The 22,242-nt window shown below is 40.0% G+C and overlaps 2 protein-coding genes across 3 annotated transcripts in view; both read right to left on the reverse strand.

Annotated features, from left to right (window-relative positions):
- Positions 1 to 22,242, reverse strand: part of gucy1a2 (guanylate cyclase 1 soluble subunit alpha 2) — a 323,810-nt gene that overhangs the window by 235,212 nt on the left and 66,356 nt on the right. The window lies entirely within an intron of this gene.
- LOC134297352 (uncharacterized) lies at positions 10,183 to 15,801 on the reverse strand. Its single transcript, XM_062974583.1, has 2 exons — positions 13,759 to 15,801; positions 10,183 to 10,554 (listed from the first exon to the last, which is right to left on the reverse strand). The coding sequence occupies exons 1-2, from the start codon at positions 15,385 to 15,387 to the stop codon at positions 10,471 to 10,473; spliced, it is 1,713 nt and encodes a 570-aa protein (XP_062830653.1). The 5' UTR covers positions 15,388 to 15,801; the 3' UTR covers positions 10,183 to 10,470.

Raw genomic sequence — 22,242 nt, forward strand, 5'->3', positions numbered from 1 at the left:
CTGGTTTTGACTTTTTATCGATAGAGATGATCCTAATGAATATGACACAAGCAAATCACTACTCTTGGAAAACTAGAGATGTGAGGACATCAGAGAAATAAATATAATGAAGGGCCTCCAGGAGGTATCTATGGTCAGCATAAAAGGCTTTGGGGCCAAATGCAGCCCATGGGACAAAGTTTGCTCAAGGCTAACCTAGCTAGGATTGACAATTCAGGGTCATCTTGAGATTTTTGAACAAAAGTCTGAGGCAATGAATAGCCATTGATATGGTAGAAGTTAATCACAGATTTGAAAGTGGCTTCTCAAATCTTAATGGTAGCCTGCTTGCTTCAAGCTAGAAGATGGATACAAAGCAGAGAGTTAGCCCTGGCACTGCAATTACTGATCAGGAAGGAGGAAACTCACTAAATACATATCTCCTCGAGAAGGTTTGCAATTTACAGGAACAAATTAATTAATCCTTAAAAATTGTAGGATACTGCTGCTGTAGTAGCTGAACTGGATCCCTCATCTCAACAATAAATAAAACCCAGGTACACACAGCACAACATTAGCAACAAATACATGCTTAGCTGACTATCCCGTAACTCCTTGTTGGCCACCTTGAATTCCTAAATGGAGAGAGAGGCAGAATTTTTAAAAAAGTGAATAAATAAAATTATCTAGAATTCCAAAATCCAAAATTGTCCACATGGGTGGCTGAAATAATGGCATCTTTGCTTTCTGATAGTTCAATGTACACAAACTTTGCTTCATGCAAAACATTATTTAAAATACTGTACAAAATTACCTTCAGGCTTTGTGTATAAGACATATTTTAAACATAAATTAATTATATGTTTAGACATGAGTCCCATTTCCAAGACATCTAATCACTTTTGGTCACAAGCATTTTAGTTGCAGGATAATGAATCTGTAATTTTAATAGCCATTTCCTCATCATTGTTCAATACTACTAGCAGAGAAGGTGATTTTTCATTTCTTTTTCTCATTCTTTTTTTCTGGTGGGTTACGTTCTTCATCAGGAACCAATATAGTGATGCTGGTGACAGATTTAATTTTTCTGCTAGTGAACTAAGTGATGATAAACTGCATAAAATGTAACTTCATTTTTACAAGGCTGTTGCTTTGGATTAAAGCCAAAAAACATAGCTCCACAAAAACATTTAGTCTTTGTAAAAGCTAAAGGAAGAATGACAAGAAAAATATATGGAGGTTTCTTTTTTGAAAAAGCTAGTAGAAAGCATTAATGGGTTCCTTTTTGTAAGCTGTCTCACAAGACAATGGAAGTAACACACTGAAAGAAGCTTTCTCATATCTCTCAGGATGTTCAGTGTGAAAGTATATTCTCTAAAGATCCACTTTCTTCCTACACCAGTTAATGAAACAGACCCATGGTCTTAAAAGGGAGATAAAAAAATGCAAACACTCTGATCATTGTCTAAGCTAGCTGGGGTCAACTGAAATTGCAATCCTACATATTTGGAAAACACTGGGTTGGAAAATTTTGGAGAATATAAGAGCCTAACTCACACTTAGCCTATTTAATGGATGGGTTAATGATTTTAGCACTTGCTACAAGGAGATGTGAAAAAATTAATGACGAGATGCAATAGAAATCAGATCTAGGTAAACTATCAGCACTACTACAAAACTACTACAACATCAGCTGTAGCTTGAAGTAAAAAATTATTTCTACTCTTGCGAACTCTTGGTAATTTTAGTTAACAGCAACCAGATCTGAACAGCTTGAATTGGTACAGATGTTATTCTATAATGCTTATGTGTTCAAGTTTCTGGAATCTACTAATGCTCTTAAACTAAATACAAAAATATTAAATATTCAAAGAAAATAGAAAAGTATAGCAATCTGAATAATGACAACAAGCAAAACACAGCAATTTCAAACTCCGATTTGCAATCTCTTGTCACACTAAGCAGTTATTGGATAACCCTTAAACCAATGGCTATTAGATGATTACAAGCTTTCAAACAAAAACTGGGGGGGGGGGGGGGGGGAAGGAAAGCTCTAGCAGCTGACAAAGCCGATTGCTTGCACTTGATACTTACAAATGCTTATGTCATGAAATGTTTTGGGTTGATTTGTAATCTGACAACTCTCCAAATACAGTTGATTGTCAACTTTTGTGAGGGTTGGGGATGCAGGACTCTCATGAAAGTTGAAAAGCTATGAATTTCTCTACTTCCACATATTTAACAAACAAAAAATACATGTACTGGCAGAGCGTCTAGGCCTGACTGTGGATTCATTTTCATGCACACTCATTCACTCTGGGGAGAAAGGGATGAGATGGGGAACCAGAGGAGAAAGAGTGTGAATATTCCCCAGTCAGCTAATTCAGTCAGGAAGGGGATGGGGAAAGCCAGCAGAACATTGGATAAGTGAAAATGTTGGATAATAAGAAGGGATTAAGGAAAAGCATATTAAACGCCAAATCACATTATGATTTTACAAATTGAGCACCAAAATATCATGTTTTACAACTGAAAAAACAGTTCAATACAAGATAAAGTTATGTAATAATTACTGTATTTATGAATTTAGCACCAAAACTTCACGATGTATTGAAAATCTACAAAACCATTGACTACTAAATGGCAAACTGCATTGGATAATACAGAACACTGGATAAGCAAAGGTTGGATAAGAGAGACTCTACTGTTTATATATTTCCAGAACAGAGAGAAAGCTTTGAAAATTTACATTGTGAACCGTGTTCTTCTCATCAGGGTTTCCTGCACTTGGGAAAGACATTTTCCAATCATCTTTCAGATATTTGCAAATATTATTTCTCTCGTGAGCACCATGAAGAACATTTAGCTCCACTGATATTGGATACGCATGTATACCATTGGATTTGGGCCAGAATGCAGAATAAGAAAAGTGTTTGGTCAGATCAAGCAAGACTCTTCTTATACTCTTCAAATGAGGATATTTAGCACAGGAAATATATAACTCCCCTGCTGTGACAGTTCTTTTGGCCACCAGTTCATTTCTGGGAATAATTCAAAGTTTTATCCTTTAAAGCACTATGTATGTTGGGTTCAGGGAAATTGAAGAAATGCTTGTTAAAATGCTACAATCTACAGATGTCCTCTTTGTCCCACCACCTTTCCATGCTTATTTGGTGGAGAAGGCCTTCCCAGTATCAAACTCTTACTGTTTGGGTCTACAGTGCTCTGAATTCTCCAGCCACAATGCCATTTTCCCAAACTTGCAGTACTGGGAAAGTCTGGACTAAAATCCAACAACAAACACAGGTGGGGAGTATTTTGTGAGCATCCATAATGTATGAGAAATTGCCACTTTTCTCTGTAAAATTGGAGGGCTATTTGTAGTTCTAGTAGTCATTGCACTGCAGTCAACAGTGACACCTTCGAGAATTCATAGCACCTAGCAGATATTCTGTGTCAATTAAACTGTTTTTTAAAAAGCAATTATTGAATCATTATCTTGAACAAACAGCCATTAAAAGATTAAAAGTCTTTCAAAAGAAAATTACTGAAATACTCTTCAGCAATAAACAAAGTCAACTGCTAATGAATGACTCTTCTTTTGTCAATTATTTCTCTTTTCAAACAGCCAAGTTCTTTAGCAAGTATCTAATGAAGAAATGTGTTGCTTAAAGGGATGTATTTTTTCTGTGAAAGTTATTTATGCTTCAAAGTTTGTTTCACTTTTGTCAGTAGCACAATGAAAGTAATTCCATTTTCAGCATGTACAATAAACTGAAAATGAAAAATTATATTGTAGTTATTATTGTTAACTAAGCATTTCCAGTTTCATACAAAGTTTCATTATAGGAGAAAATCACTGTCCTGTGCTATATTAAAGAAATGCACTTAGTTCAATGCCTTCTCTATAATATACCTCATACACAGCAATATAGCTGAAGTTTTTCTCATATTTGCCGAGGTGAAAAAGCTCTAAAAGTGTTTGATGAAGCTTGGGAAGAAGGATATTGAAATTCATGGTTTACTTAAAGATCTTTGAGATATCACGGTAAAATCTGTATCCTTAATCTCTATAATGCAATGGGCCACTAGCATTCACTAAGCTGCCTTGTTACTACTTTAGAAAAATAATGTTATCAGTTTATAAAATAAACATTTCCTAGCACATTTTCCCAATGCAAATCTTAGGGCTATCGGTTAACCTCGGCAAAGATGACAGTGGGTGAAATCCACTAGGATTTTCTCTTTTGCAAGCTTCATTGTAATTAAAGGGATTGCAAAAGAGTATGTCTCTACTATATCATGATTAGGAGCAACTGATCACCTTATCCTCCATTAACGTGTCTTACTCCATTCCAAAGCCATCAAAATTCATGGCCTTCGCTACATCTAATGGTAATGGGTTGCAGTGTTTCATTATGTGCTGCTGTTTATGCAGACATTTTGACAGTACTCTAATTGCACAGTTTATAATAAATTACTTTGAAATGTATGAAAACATTTTCTGCTATTGATCCAAAGTCTAATTTGACAAGTCTCCACTCTCTAACTATAAAAAGCACTACCATAGACACACACTTTGATGCCTGTTCCGTCCCCCAGGACGATGGTTTGCCTTACCTATTGGTCGTTTGTTTATTTTCCCTCCTTTACATTTTGTTTGAGCCTCTGGCTGCAAAGGCCTAGGAAAAGTGGCTTGGAATCTGCAAGAGCTGGCTGCAGTTTTCTTTGCAGTGATTGGTCAAAGAGTGCAACATCTTAGGACCGCCCTTTTTACCAGGGTCTAGTCTCCATTTTAGAGTTTCATTCTGGCTATAGTCTTCCAACGTGCTGGAGCTGTGCAAGGCTAACTGGGACAAATCATCCTCAAAACCAGGCCAATCTAAGCCTATCCAAATTAGATAAGTATTGAATTATATTGATCTGGAATAGGAAATCTAGTTAGAGGAGCAAAGTTATTCCATCGCTTCTAGAACTAATCTTTGCTGTAAAGATAGGGAAGGAAAGAGTTTCTCCTTCTAATATAGACAGCGTGATTAGGGTATAGTGGTTTTATAATCACCTTTGCCTTCTGGAACCAGGGATAATTCTGCAACTAAAACCTATGGAAATTTGTTTCATTTTCTGCAACTTTAAGATCTGTGCCAGGTTTACAACCTTGTATGAATAAACATCCTTTTTTGAAGTTCTCCAGACTCAGTCGTTCAATATTTTAGGACAGCTTATAGGGATTTGCAGTTCGCCCGGATAAAGGACGGCACGTTTCAGTTTTATAGTTTTTTATTGTCCGGCGGACGGCACAATGCCCAAGCTACTAAAAATCTACAATGGCCTTGCCTATTAGCTTATTTATAGCTCTAATTTTAACACATAGATTTTAACATCTGAAGCTGATGGCTCAAAAGGAGTACTGTAGTGTCAACTTGAGTTGGGCCAGAGTCAGTAGTATAAGCTACTCAGTGGTTCTCAACCTGTGGGTCCCAGGATGTTTTGGCCTTCAACTCCCAGAAGTCCTAACAGCTGGTAAACTGGCTGGGATTTCTGGGTGTTGTAGGCCAAAACACCTGGGGACCCACAGGTTGAGAACCACTGAGCTACATGGAAAGATTCTTTATCTGAAAACAGCCAAATGAGCATATAGTCAACCCTTGGGATCTAGTGGGGTTTGGTTTCAGGGCCATCATGGATACTTAAATCTGTAGCTGATAAAGTCCCATTATATAAAGAAACTTAAGATATGCTTTTTGGTCTATATCTATCTATCTATCTATCTATCTATATATATATCTATATATATATAAGGGTAATGAAATTTCGGCCTAGGACAAAACAACAAAACTACACATCCCAGAAACACTAAACTTGGCAGCTCAACCCCTCATCCATGCCTCTACGTTCATACAACAAAAAGAAAAGAGAAATAAAGTCCTGATTAGAGGGAGAGTAATAATTGTTTTTATCCAATTGCTGCCAGTTAGAAGGCTAAGCTCCATCAGGGGAAAACCTTTACCCTTTACCTTAACTACCACCAATACCTCAATACTTTATTTCCCATACCACCATACTTCGCCACAGCAACGCGGGGCTGGGCACAGCTAGTGTGTGTGTGTGTGTATATATATATATATGTAATGTGCATTTTATTATGGAGTAAACAACAAAACCACTGAACCCAGTCACACCAAATTTGGCCACAAAAGACATAGTCATCCAAAATATGTCTTTCAAACAAAAAAAGTAGAAAAAAGTCCAAATTAGAGGATGAGGAAAAGCTGTTTTTTCCCCTTGCTGCCAGTCAGAAAGGTAGGCCCCGCCCACTTCATATCCTAGCAACCAGCATAGCCAGAATGGCACCCAGGGCCTCTTCACTGAATCCTCTTCCATACTGCCTATAAAATATAGATTATCGGATTTGAACTGGGTTATATGGCAGTGTGGGCTCAAGGCCCTTCCACACACCTATATAACCCAGAATGCCAAGGCAGAATAATCTACAGTATCTGCTTTGAACTGGATTATCTTAAATCCACACTGCCATATAATCCAGTCCAGTGTGGATTTTATACAGCTGAGTAAAAGGGGCCTCATATAATCCAGTTCTAAGCAGATAATATAAGATTATAAATATAGTATATAAAATTACTGTGGTATAATACAGAACAATACAATATCTAAAATCAGAGCAACACTTTGAAAACAGGGGATTTCAGACAGGAAACAACCAGGGCCAGCTAACACCTCCCAACAAAGGAATTCCCCAGGCAGGAAGCTACCAGGCTTTAGAGCTGCAAGGCCATTACATGCTAATCAAGGTGACTAATTGCAGCATTCAGACTTGCCGCACTGAGACTATTCATTGCTATTCAATCTGGCCAACCAAGGATTGCACAAGGTAGAAAACGGCCAGGCTTGCAAGCAACAAGTCTATTCTGTGCTGTTCAACCTGGACAACCAAGATTTCCCCTAGATAGAAAACCCTCCATCCCATTCAGCCTGGTCAATGAAGGATGCCCCTATGTAGAAAGCTTTTGAAGCAGTGAGGCTATTCATTGCAATTCTAGCTGCCTAAAAAACCATGCCCCTAGAATGCAAGTACCCAGCCTCCCAAGCAGCAAGCTTATTCCATTGTATTCCAGCTCACCAAACAAGAATTCCCATAAGAAGAAAACGGGCAGGCTTTGAGGCTGCAAGGCTAGTCACTGCTATTCCACCTGGCCAACCAAAGATTCCCATAAGCCACAGCAACACATGGCAGGGCACAGCTAATATATAAGCAGTGAATAGTAGAATCCATGAGTACAGAATCCTTAGATTCTGTTTCCAGATATGATGGATGCACTGAAGACTCGTGGGAACAAATGGATTCCATGCTAGTGAGGTGGTAAATCCACCTTCGTTTTAGTCTGAGCTTTAAAAGAGCTACCCAAAGGAAGGAACCTGTATGGATACACAGTTCAGTATCTTGAATAATGCTTTTAAAATTCAGACCAACACTCAAAGTAAATTCACTACCACACTGAATGGAAACCACCATCAGCTACACAACCCTGATGACTGTCTGCTTCATTCTCGTAGTCTATAAATCGACTAATTTTGCACATTATAACCCATAATGCTGTTCTCAAGTTTCTTTTCTTCCCTCTGTAATTTCCAGCTAAATTTAACACAAAGCCTGAAACGCTAATCAGGTCATTCATCAAACTAAGGAACTGTAAGGGGGGAAAATATAAATCACCTGAGTAATAGCTTGGGGGTTTTTATGGTGCATTTAACAAATGTTATATACCAGTCTCACTTGGGCAGGAAAAAATGTGACATTCTTACTAATAGCAAAAAGAATTCATTATGACCCGAACCAGACCCATTAACTCAGAAATGACATGCCACTGACATGACCTTAAAAAAATAATGAACAAAATGATTACCCCTTGCTGTGTATGTGGGAGAAGCAAAAAAAAAAAAAGGTTGTAAGAGGGGAAAATGAACAGCCAGTTTATGCTTACCTCAAATTCAGTGACATACATTCATTAATTGGGATGTACTTCTCAGCAGACGGGTTTTATTGTATTAGTCATTCATTCATCTAGGTATGGTGCATCAATGCCACTTTACACAATACAATCTCTAAGTGGTTTGCATTACAATGTATGCATAATATATGGGTATAGGATATTAGTGTAAGAAAGCAAGACAAGTGCAACCATATTAATCACAATATATAGGTGAAATCTTCCCTTTCTTCTTTCCTTCTGTAGCAGATTTTCCATTTTACTGTTTTTAATCAATGCTTTCAAAGTAATTTGAATAGGCAGTCAAATATTATTTTATTAATATATATTGTTTTTTATTTTAATTGTATGTTTCTGAGGTGTATGTGATTTTACTTATATCTTTGCCACCTTTCTCATTAGCAAATTTTATTCTGCAAACTATCTGGAATCCTACTTTAGATGGGATGTAAATAAAGTGATTCGTTAATTTGCTGATTGACTGAACCCATGGGAAAAGGAAATAAAATGTGCTGGCTGGCGGAGATCTTGAATTACACTACGACACATGAGAGAATTTTGTTTCCTTTTATTTATGAACATGAAAGCATATTTAAGATAAAAAGGATGTTAACAGGTCTGAGAGCAAGTCCTGTGAGGAACATTTGAGAAAAACAGGTATGTTCTGGAGAATATACTCAAAGAGAAGGAAAATCTTGAGAGGATGTCATATAGAGGCTGAATCCACCTTTCTATCATCAAAAGGTAGGACAAATTTGACTTACAAGAAGGGTGATTACAACTAAACATTAGTAAGAATGTCCTAATGGCAAGAACTGCTCAACAGTGGAATGATTTGACTCCATCAGGGAAAGGTTTTAAGGACAGTTAGGATTTCTAGCGTCAGCAAGAGATTAAGTTAGATCATCCTTAGAATGTATTGCTCATGAGGAAGATACTGCTCTTCCTTGTAATCCAACTTCTATTTTGAAAACAATTTCCCATTTTCCAGGCAGTAGTAACCTACATGTACTTCATACTGTCCTAATGCTACTCACCAGAAGGAAAAAGCACACCATAGATGTCAGAAGGAGATATGAAGTTTTATCTGGAAAGGAAGCTAGTCCCCCAGCAATAAGTCTTTTGAAATAGTCTTCTTTAGGGAACAAAGCTTTCTTCGCTGTTTTATTAATTCTTTCATCTGATTTCCCTCCTGACTTAACACAAGGCAGCTTACAATATAACACTGACATAACTCAGTAAGCAACACATCTGAGAAAGTCTTTTTGTCTGCCCAGCCCTTGCTTTTCCTCCTTAGCCATTGACTAGCTACAAGGGTTTTTTTTTCTAACAGTCTAAACTTTACAGGACTAGTTGGACCCTCACTCTGTGAAGACTGTGGGTTAATCAGCTGTGCACTGGCCTCCACACATTAAAAAACGAATGCACATGCGTCTTCCAAGAACTTGGAAGGCCATCATACTCGGACAATGAGGGATCAACTAAGTAAGTAAGTAAGGGTTTTTTTCTAGCAGCCTAAACATTACAGGAATTTCAATAATGGATGGGGAAACACATACTTTTGATGTTGGATTGCAGAAACACCTCTGTAGTAAATAATGCAATATTACTTGAGAAGAAAGAGCAGAATTCTATTCTATGCAATCCAACTGTAACCAAATATGCATCCTTACAACAGATAGGTAAAACAGCAGCTGCATTTGGAATTTCTTAGCTAAATAAAGAGACAAAGAAAGAGCAGAATATTAAAAAAACAGATTTATTAGTCTGTCCACCCAAATGAAATGTATTAATGTTAGATAACCTCTCACCTGAGGATAGAGAATATACTCTGAATTATGTTGACAACATCCTTGTTGGGGGGGGGGGAGAGAGAACAGAAAATGAGATGAGAGAAAGGACAATTAGAGTGCTGCAATTGATACGAGACACGGGATTTAAAGTAAACTTGGAGAAGGCACAATTGGTAAAACAAGTGAAATATCTAGGAATTACATTGCAAAGCGGAATCCAAGTGATGCAAGAAAAAAGAACAGGAACCCTTTAGGTTCATAACATTAACAAAATAGAGGCTGGCAAAAGAAAAATATCATATTTGGATGTATGGGATTTTGGAAGAAGCTTTCAAAATGTTTCTAGAATATGCAAAATTGTCCTGCTCACTTCAAGGATCAGTCTGAACGCAGATCAGAGATGGCTGCTCTCAAATCCAATCTTTATTGAAGAACACATGACTTTGGAAAAGTCAGGAATGACCCAATGTTTACATACAACTATTTTTATAACTTTTGATGCTACGTAACACCACACGTAAATATCATCATCAAGTCCCACCCCCAATATCACATTACTACCATTTTCACACACTAGACCAATTATAATTGTTTATACTTTCGGCCCCAAGTTCCCAGGCATATTCTATCTTCTTCTGCCAGGTGCTCCTGGGATTGTTTATGTTATGACTCCCAGTTACAGGGCTGAATTACCAAAGCCCTGTAACTGGGTTCCATGACATGGTGCCCTCCTTTTCTTCGTCCTCCTCTTCGGTTCTTCTTTCATCACCAGCCTGAAACAAAACAATAATTCTATGTGTCCATTTTGTCCAAAGTACCCATATATTTTTTCAGTAAGCTACGATGGAATACAGGGTGTATTTTCCCTAAGCTTTTTGGCAATGCCAACTGGAAAGTCACCTCGTTGATAACACTCTGTATTCTAAATGGTCCAATATATTTAGGGCCCAATTTTTTCGAAGGTAGCCCCAGTTTGATGTTTTGGGTACTTAGCCACACTAAATCTCCTTTCTCCAATTTATCACCTTCCACCCTCTTTCTGTCTGCGAATACTTTATACTTTTTATGTGCTTCTTTTAAGGATGCAGTCACTTGACTCCAGCATTCCATCATTTGCGCTTTCCATTTCCCTGCCTCTGTTCCCTCATTCTCTGTCCATCTCGGCAGCTGGGGCAGAGGCTGTATTTCATACCCGTAAACTACTTCAAAGGGGGTTTTATTTGTTGCTGAATGTATAGTCGAATTAAAAGCTAGTTCTGCAAAAGCCAACCACCAAGACCAGTCATTTTGTCTCATGTTAGAGTACATTCGAAGGAACTGCCCAAGTGTTTGCTGAGTACGTTCTACCGCCCCATTTGTCATGGGGTGAAAAGCAGAACTTAAACTCCTTTCTGCTCCTAGCATTTCCAGGAATTTTTCCCAAAATTTTGCTGTGAATTGTACTCCTCTGTCACTGACCACTCTACTGGGACATCCATGCAGTTTGTAAATATGGTTTATGTACAATTCAGCTAGTTTCTCGGCTGATGGTAGTTTCGTCAGTGCTATAAAATGGGCCTGTTTAGAAAACAGGTCCAATACTGTCCAAATATAACGATGTCCTTTGCTAACCGGTAGTTCCCCCACAAAGTCCATAGCTACACATTCCCAAGGTCTGGTAGGTTCTGCTACTGTTTGTAATAATCCCATTGGCTTCCCTCCTCTCGATTTATTTCTGGCACAATCATCACATTGAACAACATAATTTTTTATGTCCTTCCTCATCCCTGGCCACCAGCAATGTTTTGCTATTGCTTTTGTTGTTTTTGTAATTCCTGTATGACCAGCGCTCTGGTTGTTGTGAAAACGATGCAAAATCTTGATCCTTAATGTTGCTGGGATATACAGTTTCTTGTTCACAAACCAAAATCCCCCCTTCTGCTCCCCCTGTTCTGCATTGGATGCGATCCACTGGTCTCCTTCATAAGACTGTTTCAGCTCGTTTCCCCAATTATCTTTTCCGTCGAGTTCAACCATAGCAGTGTTCTCCTTTTGGGTTTGTGCTCTTGTTCTGACAGCTAAACCCCATTGTTTGTCAGAGAATATTGTTCCCTCTTTTGCTGTGGGTATTCCTTCGTGTTGAGGCATGCGTGAAAGAGCATCTGCCAAGACATTCTGCTTCCCCTGAAAAAACTTTAATTGGAAATCGAACCTGCTGAAGTATTGTGCCCATCTAATCTGTTTGGGGGACAATTTTCGAGGGGACTTTAAATACTGGAGATTCTTATGGTCAGACCAAATTTCAAATGGGATTCCGCTTCCTTCGAGAAAGTGTCGCCAGCATTCTAAGGCTTTTAATATGGCTAGTGCCTCTTTTTCCCATATCGGCCAACATTTTTCAGTTTCGCTGAACTTCCGGGACAAATATCCACAGGGTTTTAAGTTCCCATTTTGATCCTTTTGCAATAGTACTGCCCCATACGCACAGTCTGAGGCATCGCAATGGATTATGAAAGGGCTCCTGATATCGGGGTGTTTTAGAATGGGTCCTTCTGTGAAGCATTCTTTTAGGGTTTCAAATGCCTTTTGGCATTCTGGCGTCCAACTTAGTTTGGCGCCAGGAGCTTTTACTTTTGCTGTCTCTCCTTTCCCTTTTGTTTTTAAAAGTTCAGTAAGGGGTGCAGTTATTTGCGCGAAGCCTTTTATGAAGGATCTATAAAAATTTGCAAACCCCAGAAACGATTGCAATTGCCTCCTTGTTTGAGGCACTCCCCATTCTTTTACATCTGATACTTTAGCTGGATCCATAGCTAACCCTTCTGGAGATATCCGATACCCCAGAAAGTCAATTTGAGTTTTATTAAATTCACATTTGGACAGTTTTGCGTACAGCTTTGCTTCTCTTAGTCTCTGCAAAACTTCCCGGACCAATTTCACGTGCTTTTCCTTATCTTCAGTCACAATCAAGATATCATCAAGAAATATGAATACCCCTCTGTACAACAATGGGTGCAGTATTTCATTTATAAGCTGCATAAAGCACCCGCCTCCATTTTTTAAACCGAAAGGTAAAATTTTATATTCAAAATGGCCGAATGCGCAGGAAAATGCAGTTTTCCAAGTATCTTCCGGTTTGATCCTTAATTTATGATATGCTTCAATTAAATCAAGTTTAGTAAATATGCTCCCTTTTTTCAATACGGTAATTAAATCCTTTACTAAGGGCATAGGGTATTTATTGTCCTTAGTAATTGCATTCAAATTTCGATAATCAATGCACAATCTTAGGGAGTTGTCTTTCTTTCTCCTGAATAACACTGGGGCCCCGAGAGGAGAATTGGATGGCTTAATGAAGCCCCGCGCCAGGTTTTTATCAATGTATTTCCTCAATTCCTCCTTCTCCTGCACAGACATGGGATACACTTTTGGTTTTGGTAAGTTTGCTCCGGGGGTTATTTCAATTTCTACTTCTATATTCCTTTTGGGAGGTAATTTACTTGCCTCTTTCTGATTGAACACATCCACAAAGTCTCTGTATTCAGGTGGCAATAGCAGTGGGTCTATTTCACCTTCTTCATCTCCCTCGTCCTCCTCTTCTGCAATCTTGCTTATCTCCCATTGCGTCTGCTGTTCTTTAAATGCTAGGCTCTTTCCTCTCCAATCTACTTCGGGATTTGCCTGTTCGAGCCATGGTATCCCTAATATTACGTGGTATGTGGCAATAGGGGCTATCACAAAGGATATTCTTCCTTGCCTATTTTACATGGGACCTCCCGTATTTCCTTTGTAGATACTTCCCCAGTAGCAACTGATCCGTCTAGCTGCGAAAATGCAATTGGGGAGTCAAGCGCCATCTGCTGGCATTTCAACGCTCCTGCTAACTCTGGAGTTATAATATTCCTGGAACAACCACAATCCACAAATGCCTTGCAGGTGGCCCGATTCTCTAGCCCCGAGAGGCAGATTGGCACTACTATCATGCGTTTGTCCCGACTCACCAATTTTTCTGAAGATTCTGGGGCTTGCACCTCCTCCTCCGCACGCCTCCCGGTTGCTGGCTTGGGCTTTGAGGGTTTTGGCGGCTCCCCCTTCCGTGCCCAGCATTCTGCTGCTCGATGGCCCGTCTTCCCACATACAAAGCATCCCGGTTTAGGTTTGTTGTCGTCTCCTCTGGAGGGAATCCCCGACCTCCCTCCAGGTCTTTCCTGCTTCCTCGTTTCTCCTCGACCTCTCGCCACCGGTCTTTGCTGGCCGCCGCTGCTCCTGAAGCGCTTTACTTGGGCCAGGGTGGATTCAACGCGCCCCGCTAGTTGAATCCATCCCTGGAGCGTTTCGGGGTCATCTCTGTGCGCTGCCCAGCTGAAAATCTCGGGGCGTAGTCCCTCTTTAAATAACTCCACTTTGGTCACTTCAGACCACTCTGGTACCCTTTCCGCGAGGTGTAGGAATTCCTCTGCGTACTCGGGCACTGTTTTGTCCCTCTGCTTTATTCCTTTCAGCTGGTCTCGAGCCCTCAATTGCTCTAGCCGGTCTCTGAATCGGTTTTCCAGTGCGGCGAGGAAGCGGGGCACTGACCTCAGGCATGGGTCGTGTCTGGCATGGAGTTGCACGTACCAGCTGGCTGCTCCTCGCTTTAGTGTGTTGCCGATGGCTCGAACCCTGCTTGCTTCGGAGGGGAATGTGTGTGCATTGTCTTCCATGTATCCTCTGATGCTAATTAGAAAAAAGTTCAGTTCATCTGATTCCCCTCCGTATTCCAGTTTGAGATCTTCTCTTCTTGGCATCCATTCTGCGGCCCGTTGATGCTGTCTGGGAGGCATGGGGAAGGGTTGCATCAGGTTCCCTCGGGCGGCTCCTTGGAACACGCCGCGCCCCACTCCGGTGGTCATTCTGCGCGGCTCCCGAAAGTCTGCCGCCGCTGTCGGCCCTTCCGCCCATCCGCATACTGGCCTCGCTGTAGCCCCCTCATCTCGCCTTTCCTCGTCGTACGGCACATCCTCCTCCTCTTCCTGGATCCCCCGCTCCTCTCCGCCTTCGTCTGCAAATCCACTGGACCCGATCCCTGGCCCCAGTGGCCTTTCTACTCCGACGCCCATTCGGGGGGTTGGGAGCTCTGTTGGGGTTGGCGGCCTCAGAGTTCCCAGAGCTTGCTGGCGCTCCACTTCGCGCGCCATTCTGTCCCGGAACTCCAGCTCTTGCCAATATTCCTCGTCTCCCTCGTCCCTTGCCGCCGCGGGACTCTGCGTGGAAGCTCGCTGTCCCCTCTGGCTCCAATCGCCTCCTTTGCTTGGCTCTCTCTCGGCGCCATATCGGATGTGCTCTTTTTGGAGATTCTCTTCCAATATTGGCACTATTCTCCCCACGGTATCCGACAGCCTGGATAAATGAGTTTCCAGGATGGATAACCGCAGGGCCACGGTCTCCGGCATGCTTCCTCCAGATCCCCAACTGGTTTCTGCCGCCGCCGGAACGCCTCTTCCCCCTCTGGGAATCCTCTGGGTCACGCCGTCCGGCTTGGGGTACCCCGTAGAGGAAGCTATGGCTTGCAATGTCTCTTCTGCCAACGGCAGAGCTCCCAGCGGAGGCCCCTTTGCTCCGTCATGGCTTTGATCTCCTTCCCTGCTCATTATCACTTCACTGCAAATTTGCAGGAGGGTGAGAACTGGATTCCTGACTTAATTGTCCTGCTCACTTCAAGGATCAGTCTGAACGCAGATCAGAGATGGCTGCTCTCAAATCCAATCTTTATTGAAGAACACATGACTTTGGAAAAGTCAGGAATGACCCAATGTTTACATACAACTATTTTTATAACTTTTGATGCTACGTAACACCACACGTAAATATCATCATCAAGTCCCACCCCCAATATCACATTACTACCATTTTCACACACTAGACCAATTATAATTGTTTATACTTTCGGCCCCAAGTTCCCAGGCATATTCTATCTTCTTCTGCCAGGTGCTCCTGGGATTGTTTATGTTATGACTCCCAGTTACAGGGCTGAATTACCAAAGCCCTGTAACTGGGTTCCATGACACAAAATGTTTTTTCTTCCTTTGTACACTGCTTTATGTTATTTTTGCCTATAGCACCTAAGATTGTGTAAAAAGAAGTTATGCTCAGGAAAACATGAACTTCATTCATTGAAGTTAAACCTGTACTAACATGCTTGAAATGAATGAGAGCATATCAAATTTAAAACACAATTTTATGAGCCAATTAAAACAAATCAGTAAAGAAGGATACCGTGTCCGTTCAGTTAAAAATCCTTCCAGCACACAAGAAATTCTTCAATTTATGGTAGAAAGAGCACAATGAATGAGCCAGCCTAGCTATCTGAAAATAGCCGCTAAGGAAGACTCTCTTTATTTAGATACATTAAAAACGTTTCCCCATTTCCTTACAAATTAAAATAGATCATGAAGAGAAAGGCATACAGATAATGCAAAACCAAACACAACTTTAATAATTAATGTTTGGTGTGATTTGGGCCAGGCTGGAGTAGACTGCTGGATGCAAGGCTGGCAAAGAAAAAGAACAGCCATAGCACCTGCCAGCTGACTGAGATAATTCCTAGGAGAGTTCTCCAAAGTGGCCATTGGTGTAATTCTGAGAGCCAGTGGATATAATGGTTAAAACAATGGCTATGGAGACTAAGGGCCTTTCCAGAAAGTCCCTATATACCTGGCTCTCATCCCAGGTTTTTTGCTTTAAACTGGATTATATGAATCCACTCTTCCAGAAAACCTGAAATCAGATCCTGGGATATAGAGTCTGTCCAGAAGGGCCCTAAGGGTTCAATATCTGCTGAGACATAGAACCTCACTGGGTGACCTTGGGCAAGTCCCATTCTCTCGCTCTCAGAAGAAGGCAAAGACCTCTAAATATGTCTTGCTAAGAAAACCCTATGATAGGTTCTTTTTAGGATCTCCATAAGACAATGACAATTTGAAGGCAAACAACAACAGCAACCACAACAACACCAACAACATGTTTTATTTGTTATCAGCCTGTATTCAAGGTTTGATTTGGGATACAACATGGTTAACACAGAGAGATAAAATACAATGGCATTATAATGAATATACTGAAATACAAAGAACAAAGATTAACACCAGTATTGATAAAATGTAAAGTTAAATTTCCCAGTTTAAAATTGACTAGGTAAGCCTGTCAAAAACATTGGTTCATTGAGATAACTTCAATACCTTTCACTAATTGTTACTTTGGAAAAAAATCACTTATTTTTATGTATTTGATTTAAGCACCCACAAAATCCTGCTGTTTTTTGTTCTCTGCAAAATACAGAACATTTAAGGGCTCAGGATAGGGGTGGGGTGGATGTTGCCTCATGTAAGTAGGGCAACTGGACCTGAACATCAATTTTCAGGGTAATTGGATTCTTCTTTTTGTTTACGTCCAGAGAAATAAAATGCCTCAGGAAAGACAGCAGTGGCTTATAGGCAACTGCTTATTCCAACTTTGATAGGCCTATTGAATCAATTCATGAACAATACATCAGCTTTTATGTAAGGCCTATTGATTCGATGGGCCTATTTTTAAATAAACCAGCAATTCCTTTTGGCTCACCCAGTTCTGTAGTACCCTAAATACTAATTTTAATTATCCATGTGGCAACACTAATGGGTACTCACTAATATTTTTCAAATGATAAACCTCTTCCTAGAACAGGGTGGGCAAGTATAGCATACAACCCCAGTCTAGTTTTCTGGACTTTCTGTAATCAAAATAATCCTTTTCAAAAAATGAGAAGTGAACAGAATTCTGACTCACTTCTTGTCTTAAAAAATACTTCTTCCAGGCAGGAAATGAGAGGGCCCACAACAGGGTGAATCGTCCTTGCCTTAGAAGGAAGGACAAGCAAGGGAAATGTGTGGCCAGAAGACCATCTTTAGCTCCCATCCCCCCTTTTTTCCACTTCAAACCTCTCATCAGAAGTCCCCACCCACCACCTTAAAACAGTATTATTTTTAGGATGAGGAACAGTTGTGTTATATATTTAAACTAACCCAACAACTCTGACTTCCAAAAACATACTTAAAGCTATGAGGCTCAGAAGAAAATTCACTTTTTTCTAGAATGGCAAACAGAAGTGACGACAATTTAATCTTAGGTAGACGTTGGGCAATTTTTGGCTAAAGGTGAGCTCACAATTGAAAAGGCTGAAATTGGCATTCTCTCTAGGTTGCTTCCTATCCATGCTCTAGAATCTAGATGTTTTCAGTTTTTTAAAAAGGCAAACAAGAGAAGACTCAATCTAACAATTATCTAACTTCCAACAAGCAAAAATATTCCAGGAAACATACAAAAGAATAGTATGCAGTTTTGATACAAAATTCATATGAAATTGTCAATATTTACAGATTTGGAATGGTTGACTTTACCACAGATGCTGATTTTTAAAACAACAAAAAGACCAACCTGGTATTAAGAACGGCAAGGCACTGGACATAAAAATGTATGTAGTTTTCACTATAATTTTATTAATTTATATTGGAAACTGATTTGAGTCCCATATAAAGAGTACAGAGGGGATAAAAATTCAATACATGAATAAATAGATGGAAATGGAATGCAGTAGTCAGTATTCAAATACATTATTATAACTTTGCAGAATGTTATCTGAATTCTGGCTATGACAGTTTGAAAACAATGCAATTTTGCCTATTAAGTCCTCAAACAGGAGCAATCATTCTGTTTTAAGAATAACTCATAATCAAACCAAGGCACCATACAGTTCTTGCAATCAACTATTGGCACAAATTGTTAAGGGAAATTGATTGACCTCCATATTTCACAAGGCATAACAGAGTTGGAAGAATGTGCAGCAGAAAAGCAAGGCACAGAACAGCTGAGTTTGAAGGATGCTGTATCTGTTCAGTATTCCTTGCAAGGTATTCAATAACATGTTAGATGAAAGAAAAACTAGAAAAAGAACATGGCATTTTAAAAGCACCAAATCACTCCCATAAAATGTTAATTAAAAACTCTAGGTTATGGAGCTAGCTGAATCTTTGATCCAATTGTTTATGACAATTCAGTGGTTGACCCGGGAGTTCATGGATCTAGCTCCCAGACCCCCATTTACATCAAAAACCCACCTGAAGGGTATGGCCCCTCTGTCAAAAGCTCCTGGGGTGTCAAAATGATGTGTCAGGAGGTTGGGAGCAAGGAGGGGAGGGGGGCACATCCTGCCCCATCAAGCTCCAGGAGCCCGAAGAACTGGGAATGCTGTGGTCTCTCACACACATACACACAGAGCAAAAAAAATATCTTGATCTGTTATGATACCAACCACTGAAAATATGACAACCACAGATTAGTTTCCTATTCAAAGGGAAGAGATATATGGCCATGACTGTCCAGCCCTAAAACCAAAGCCCCTTAGACCTCAACTATTTAAACAAGAACATAACCAGACAGATCAAAGCAAAACAAATTAAAACCCTCTCCTTGCTCCTCCAACGGTAATCTCTGCTACATTCTTTTGTTCCCCCATGTGAAATTATTCCTCAGTCTCCCCCACTGCTGTTCTGCTTTCCTTTTTTCTCTATAGCACCTTAAAGGGTATTACAGAATACGATACTCAGAAATATTGAGTTCTCAAGTTACCTCACTTATCTATCCCCTCTACATTATGATCACAATGAGACCAGAAACAAATACATAAAACATCATAGTGAAAGATTCCCAGGCTAAAAATCCCTGCATATTCTTTAAATGCATTAAACCTACACCTGTTGATAAACTCTACAAGTTAGCTGGCATTGCCACACACCCCCCCCCCCCCGGATGTGCGACAGGAAGTTGCTGCTAACTGTGAGAGAAATAAGGATGAACATTGTGAAAGCCATCCACTGCATGACTATCAGCCTCCTCCCAATAGACTCAAATCAAAGAAAAGCTTCATGAGAATGACCACTCCTCTTGATGTTCCTGCAGCAACAGCAAGAATATCCCTCTGGGCAGCTAAACCAGGCAATTCCAACTGGATGCCCCCCCCCCCATGAGGGTCTTTCTCCAGGGGCAAACCAAGAATGGGCAACTTGGAAGTCCTCAAACAGACTCAGAAGTGGAGTGGGCAGATCAAAAGACACTTGGCAAGATGGCACTACCTGGAGGAACCCTCCATCTTGTGTGACTGTGGAACAGAACAACTCTGCATATGTATGCATATGTATGCTTGCCCACAATGTCCCGTTTAAAGCTACAGACAATGTGGTCGCTGTTGCCCACTTTTGGTCTAGAACTATTCAGCTGCTTGTGATTCCTTTATTTTATCACTTTTAAACTTATTTATTATGCAATGCTTTTGATATGAAATAATAATTCTTTAAATAAACATCAGACCTTCTTAAAGCTAATAAAAATGGGAAAATACCTTGACTGTTTTGACTAAACATTTTGATTAACAAGAGTTAAAGGTTCACAATCCTCAGATTATAATTTTTTCAGCAATCAGCTCTTCTTTGTCTTTATATTCCCATTTCCTCTGAACTCAATTTCATTCTTATCTCTCAATACATTTCCTTTTTGTAACTGCCACTCATCCACAGGGACAGATTTATTCTGTATTAAGTAGCAGGTTTTGAGACCCATTTTGAGACTGCAATTCCACAAATTACCCAGCTAATACAAGTACTTTTCCAAGGACTGGCCTAAGCAATATTATCAGTGCTACTGTTCACCTGAATATTTGTAGGTGTCCTAACAGAAATTCAATTCCCAATACTGCGTTACTGAACTTGGTCTGTATCCATTATCTAGACTCAAGCAACTTTGAGGAATGGTGGGTTGATGTATAACGTTCTAAATTTGTATGCATACACATGTGTAGATAGAGAACTCAGATTCTGCTGTTAATCAAACACACTTTAAAATGTTTTGGGGAGCTTTTAGAACAGAATTCTACCCATATGCAATGTGATAGACTGCTCAAAAAAATCAATCTTCATATTTGTTTCCAGAGGCTACAATATGTTATTCACTGACACAAATCTATCTTGAGCAGGACCGCAGGGTAAAGATGCTTAAATCCAAATATACAAAGAAGGAACACACATGTCCAGAATATCTCTAAACAAGACACTCTGTGTGCATAGAACCCAGTGGGGACATTTATTCAATTTACTTTTGCTCTGATAATTTATTTTGCACTAAATGGAAGCCTACTTACTCATAATCTATGGGCCACAACTTCAGCAAAGTGATTGGGTAAACAACTCACCCAGAAAGAATGCTTACTTGCCCGGGGCAAAAGGCTAACTGCATGGCTGCTCACTGTATGCCCTTAGAAAGTCATGCTAAATCCATTCAGCTGATAATTCATTTTGCTAATGGATGTCTTAAGAAAACATATGCTCCAGCCACACAATCAAGAAGATATTTTCTTTCTTGAGCATGAATTTTTAGATGATTTCCTTTATTATATTTAGGATGCATGTATTAAAACAATATATTTATATTTATAATATAAATAGCATTTTTTCTGAATGAGCTCATGAACATTAGACAGCAAGAGCTCAGTGAAAAAGAAATGTCATTTGTATTATGATTGTCAAGGATGTTACAAAAGTCCAAAAAATTAGGAGGAACCAAGATAATAGATACAAGGAATATAACCATGCCTATATCTGAAAATCAGAGCATGGAAGGAATACAACTTTCTTGGTTTAAAAAGTTATAGTTAGTTCCAGATATTCATGAGAACTAGGCCAGAAATATCAGGAAATATGTCTGGATAAGTTCAGGTACAGCTCTTAACATACACTGAGACTTTGGGCCAGTCTGGAGGATTCCTGTTGTTGTATGTAGCAAATGAATAAACCAATTCACAGATTTAAAGCACATACACAGGGAAAGTATATTTAAAGCACACACACAGGGACCTCATCACAGGAGTAATTTTTAACATCCTAAGACACTTCTGCTCCAGTTGAGGGATGGATGGGCACACAGTCCACTACATGATGTCCCTCAACTTCCGGCAGAGACCCTGATCACAACCAGCATGGAATCATCCTAGGATGCTTCCTCGTCAACATGCAAAGGCTCCACTTCTTCCCCGGTTGGGCAATGCTTCCCCCGTGTGATGGGAAAAATATTGCAGTGCCGTAACAGTACGCAGGGTGACAGAGTCACCCGATGCACCTGTCATTTCACCACGCTTGCTGGTGAAATGGCACCAGGCAGAGGGAGGATGTGTAATAACGTCAGAGCTGATTAACTATATTAAGGCATGTTGAAGACTGGTATAAGGAACACTGTCTTCTTAGTCTACAGTCTGCTTGATTTAACATCCTTCTTGCCACTGAAATAGTGGTTAATGCTATTCTGTTCCTAGCATTAAAGGAAGACCCCATTGTGGCTCCTAAAAGTGGGATAGGAAAGGGAATCATTTTCCTCTCCAACAAAGAGACAAGCCTAGATTTCATAAGTACAGCTGAAGTGTGTAT

This window comes from Anolis carolinensis, chromosome 3 (genome assembly GCF_035594765.1).
Source record: "Anolis carolinensis isolate JA03-04 chromosome 3, rAnoCar3.1.pri, whole genome shotgun sequence".
NCBI lineage: Eukaryota > Metazoa > Chordata > Lepidosauria > Squamata > Dactyloidae > Anolis > Anolis carolinensis.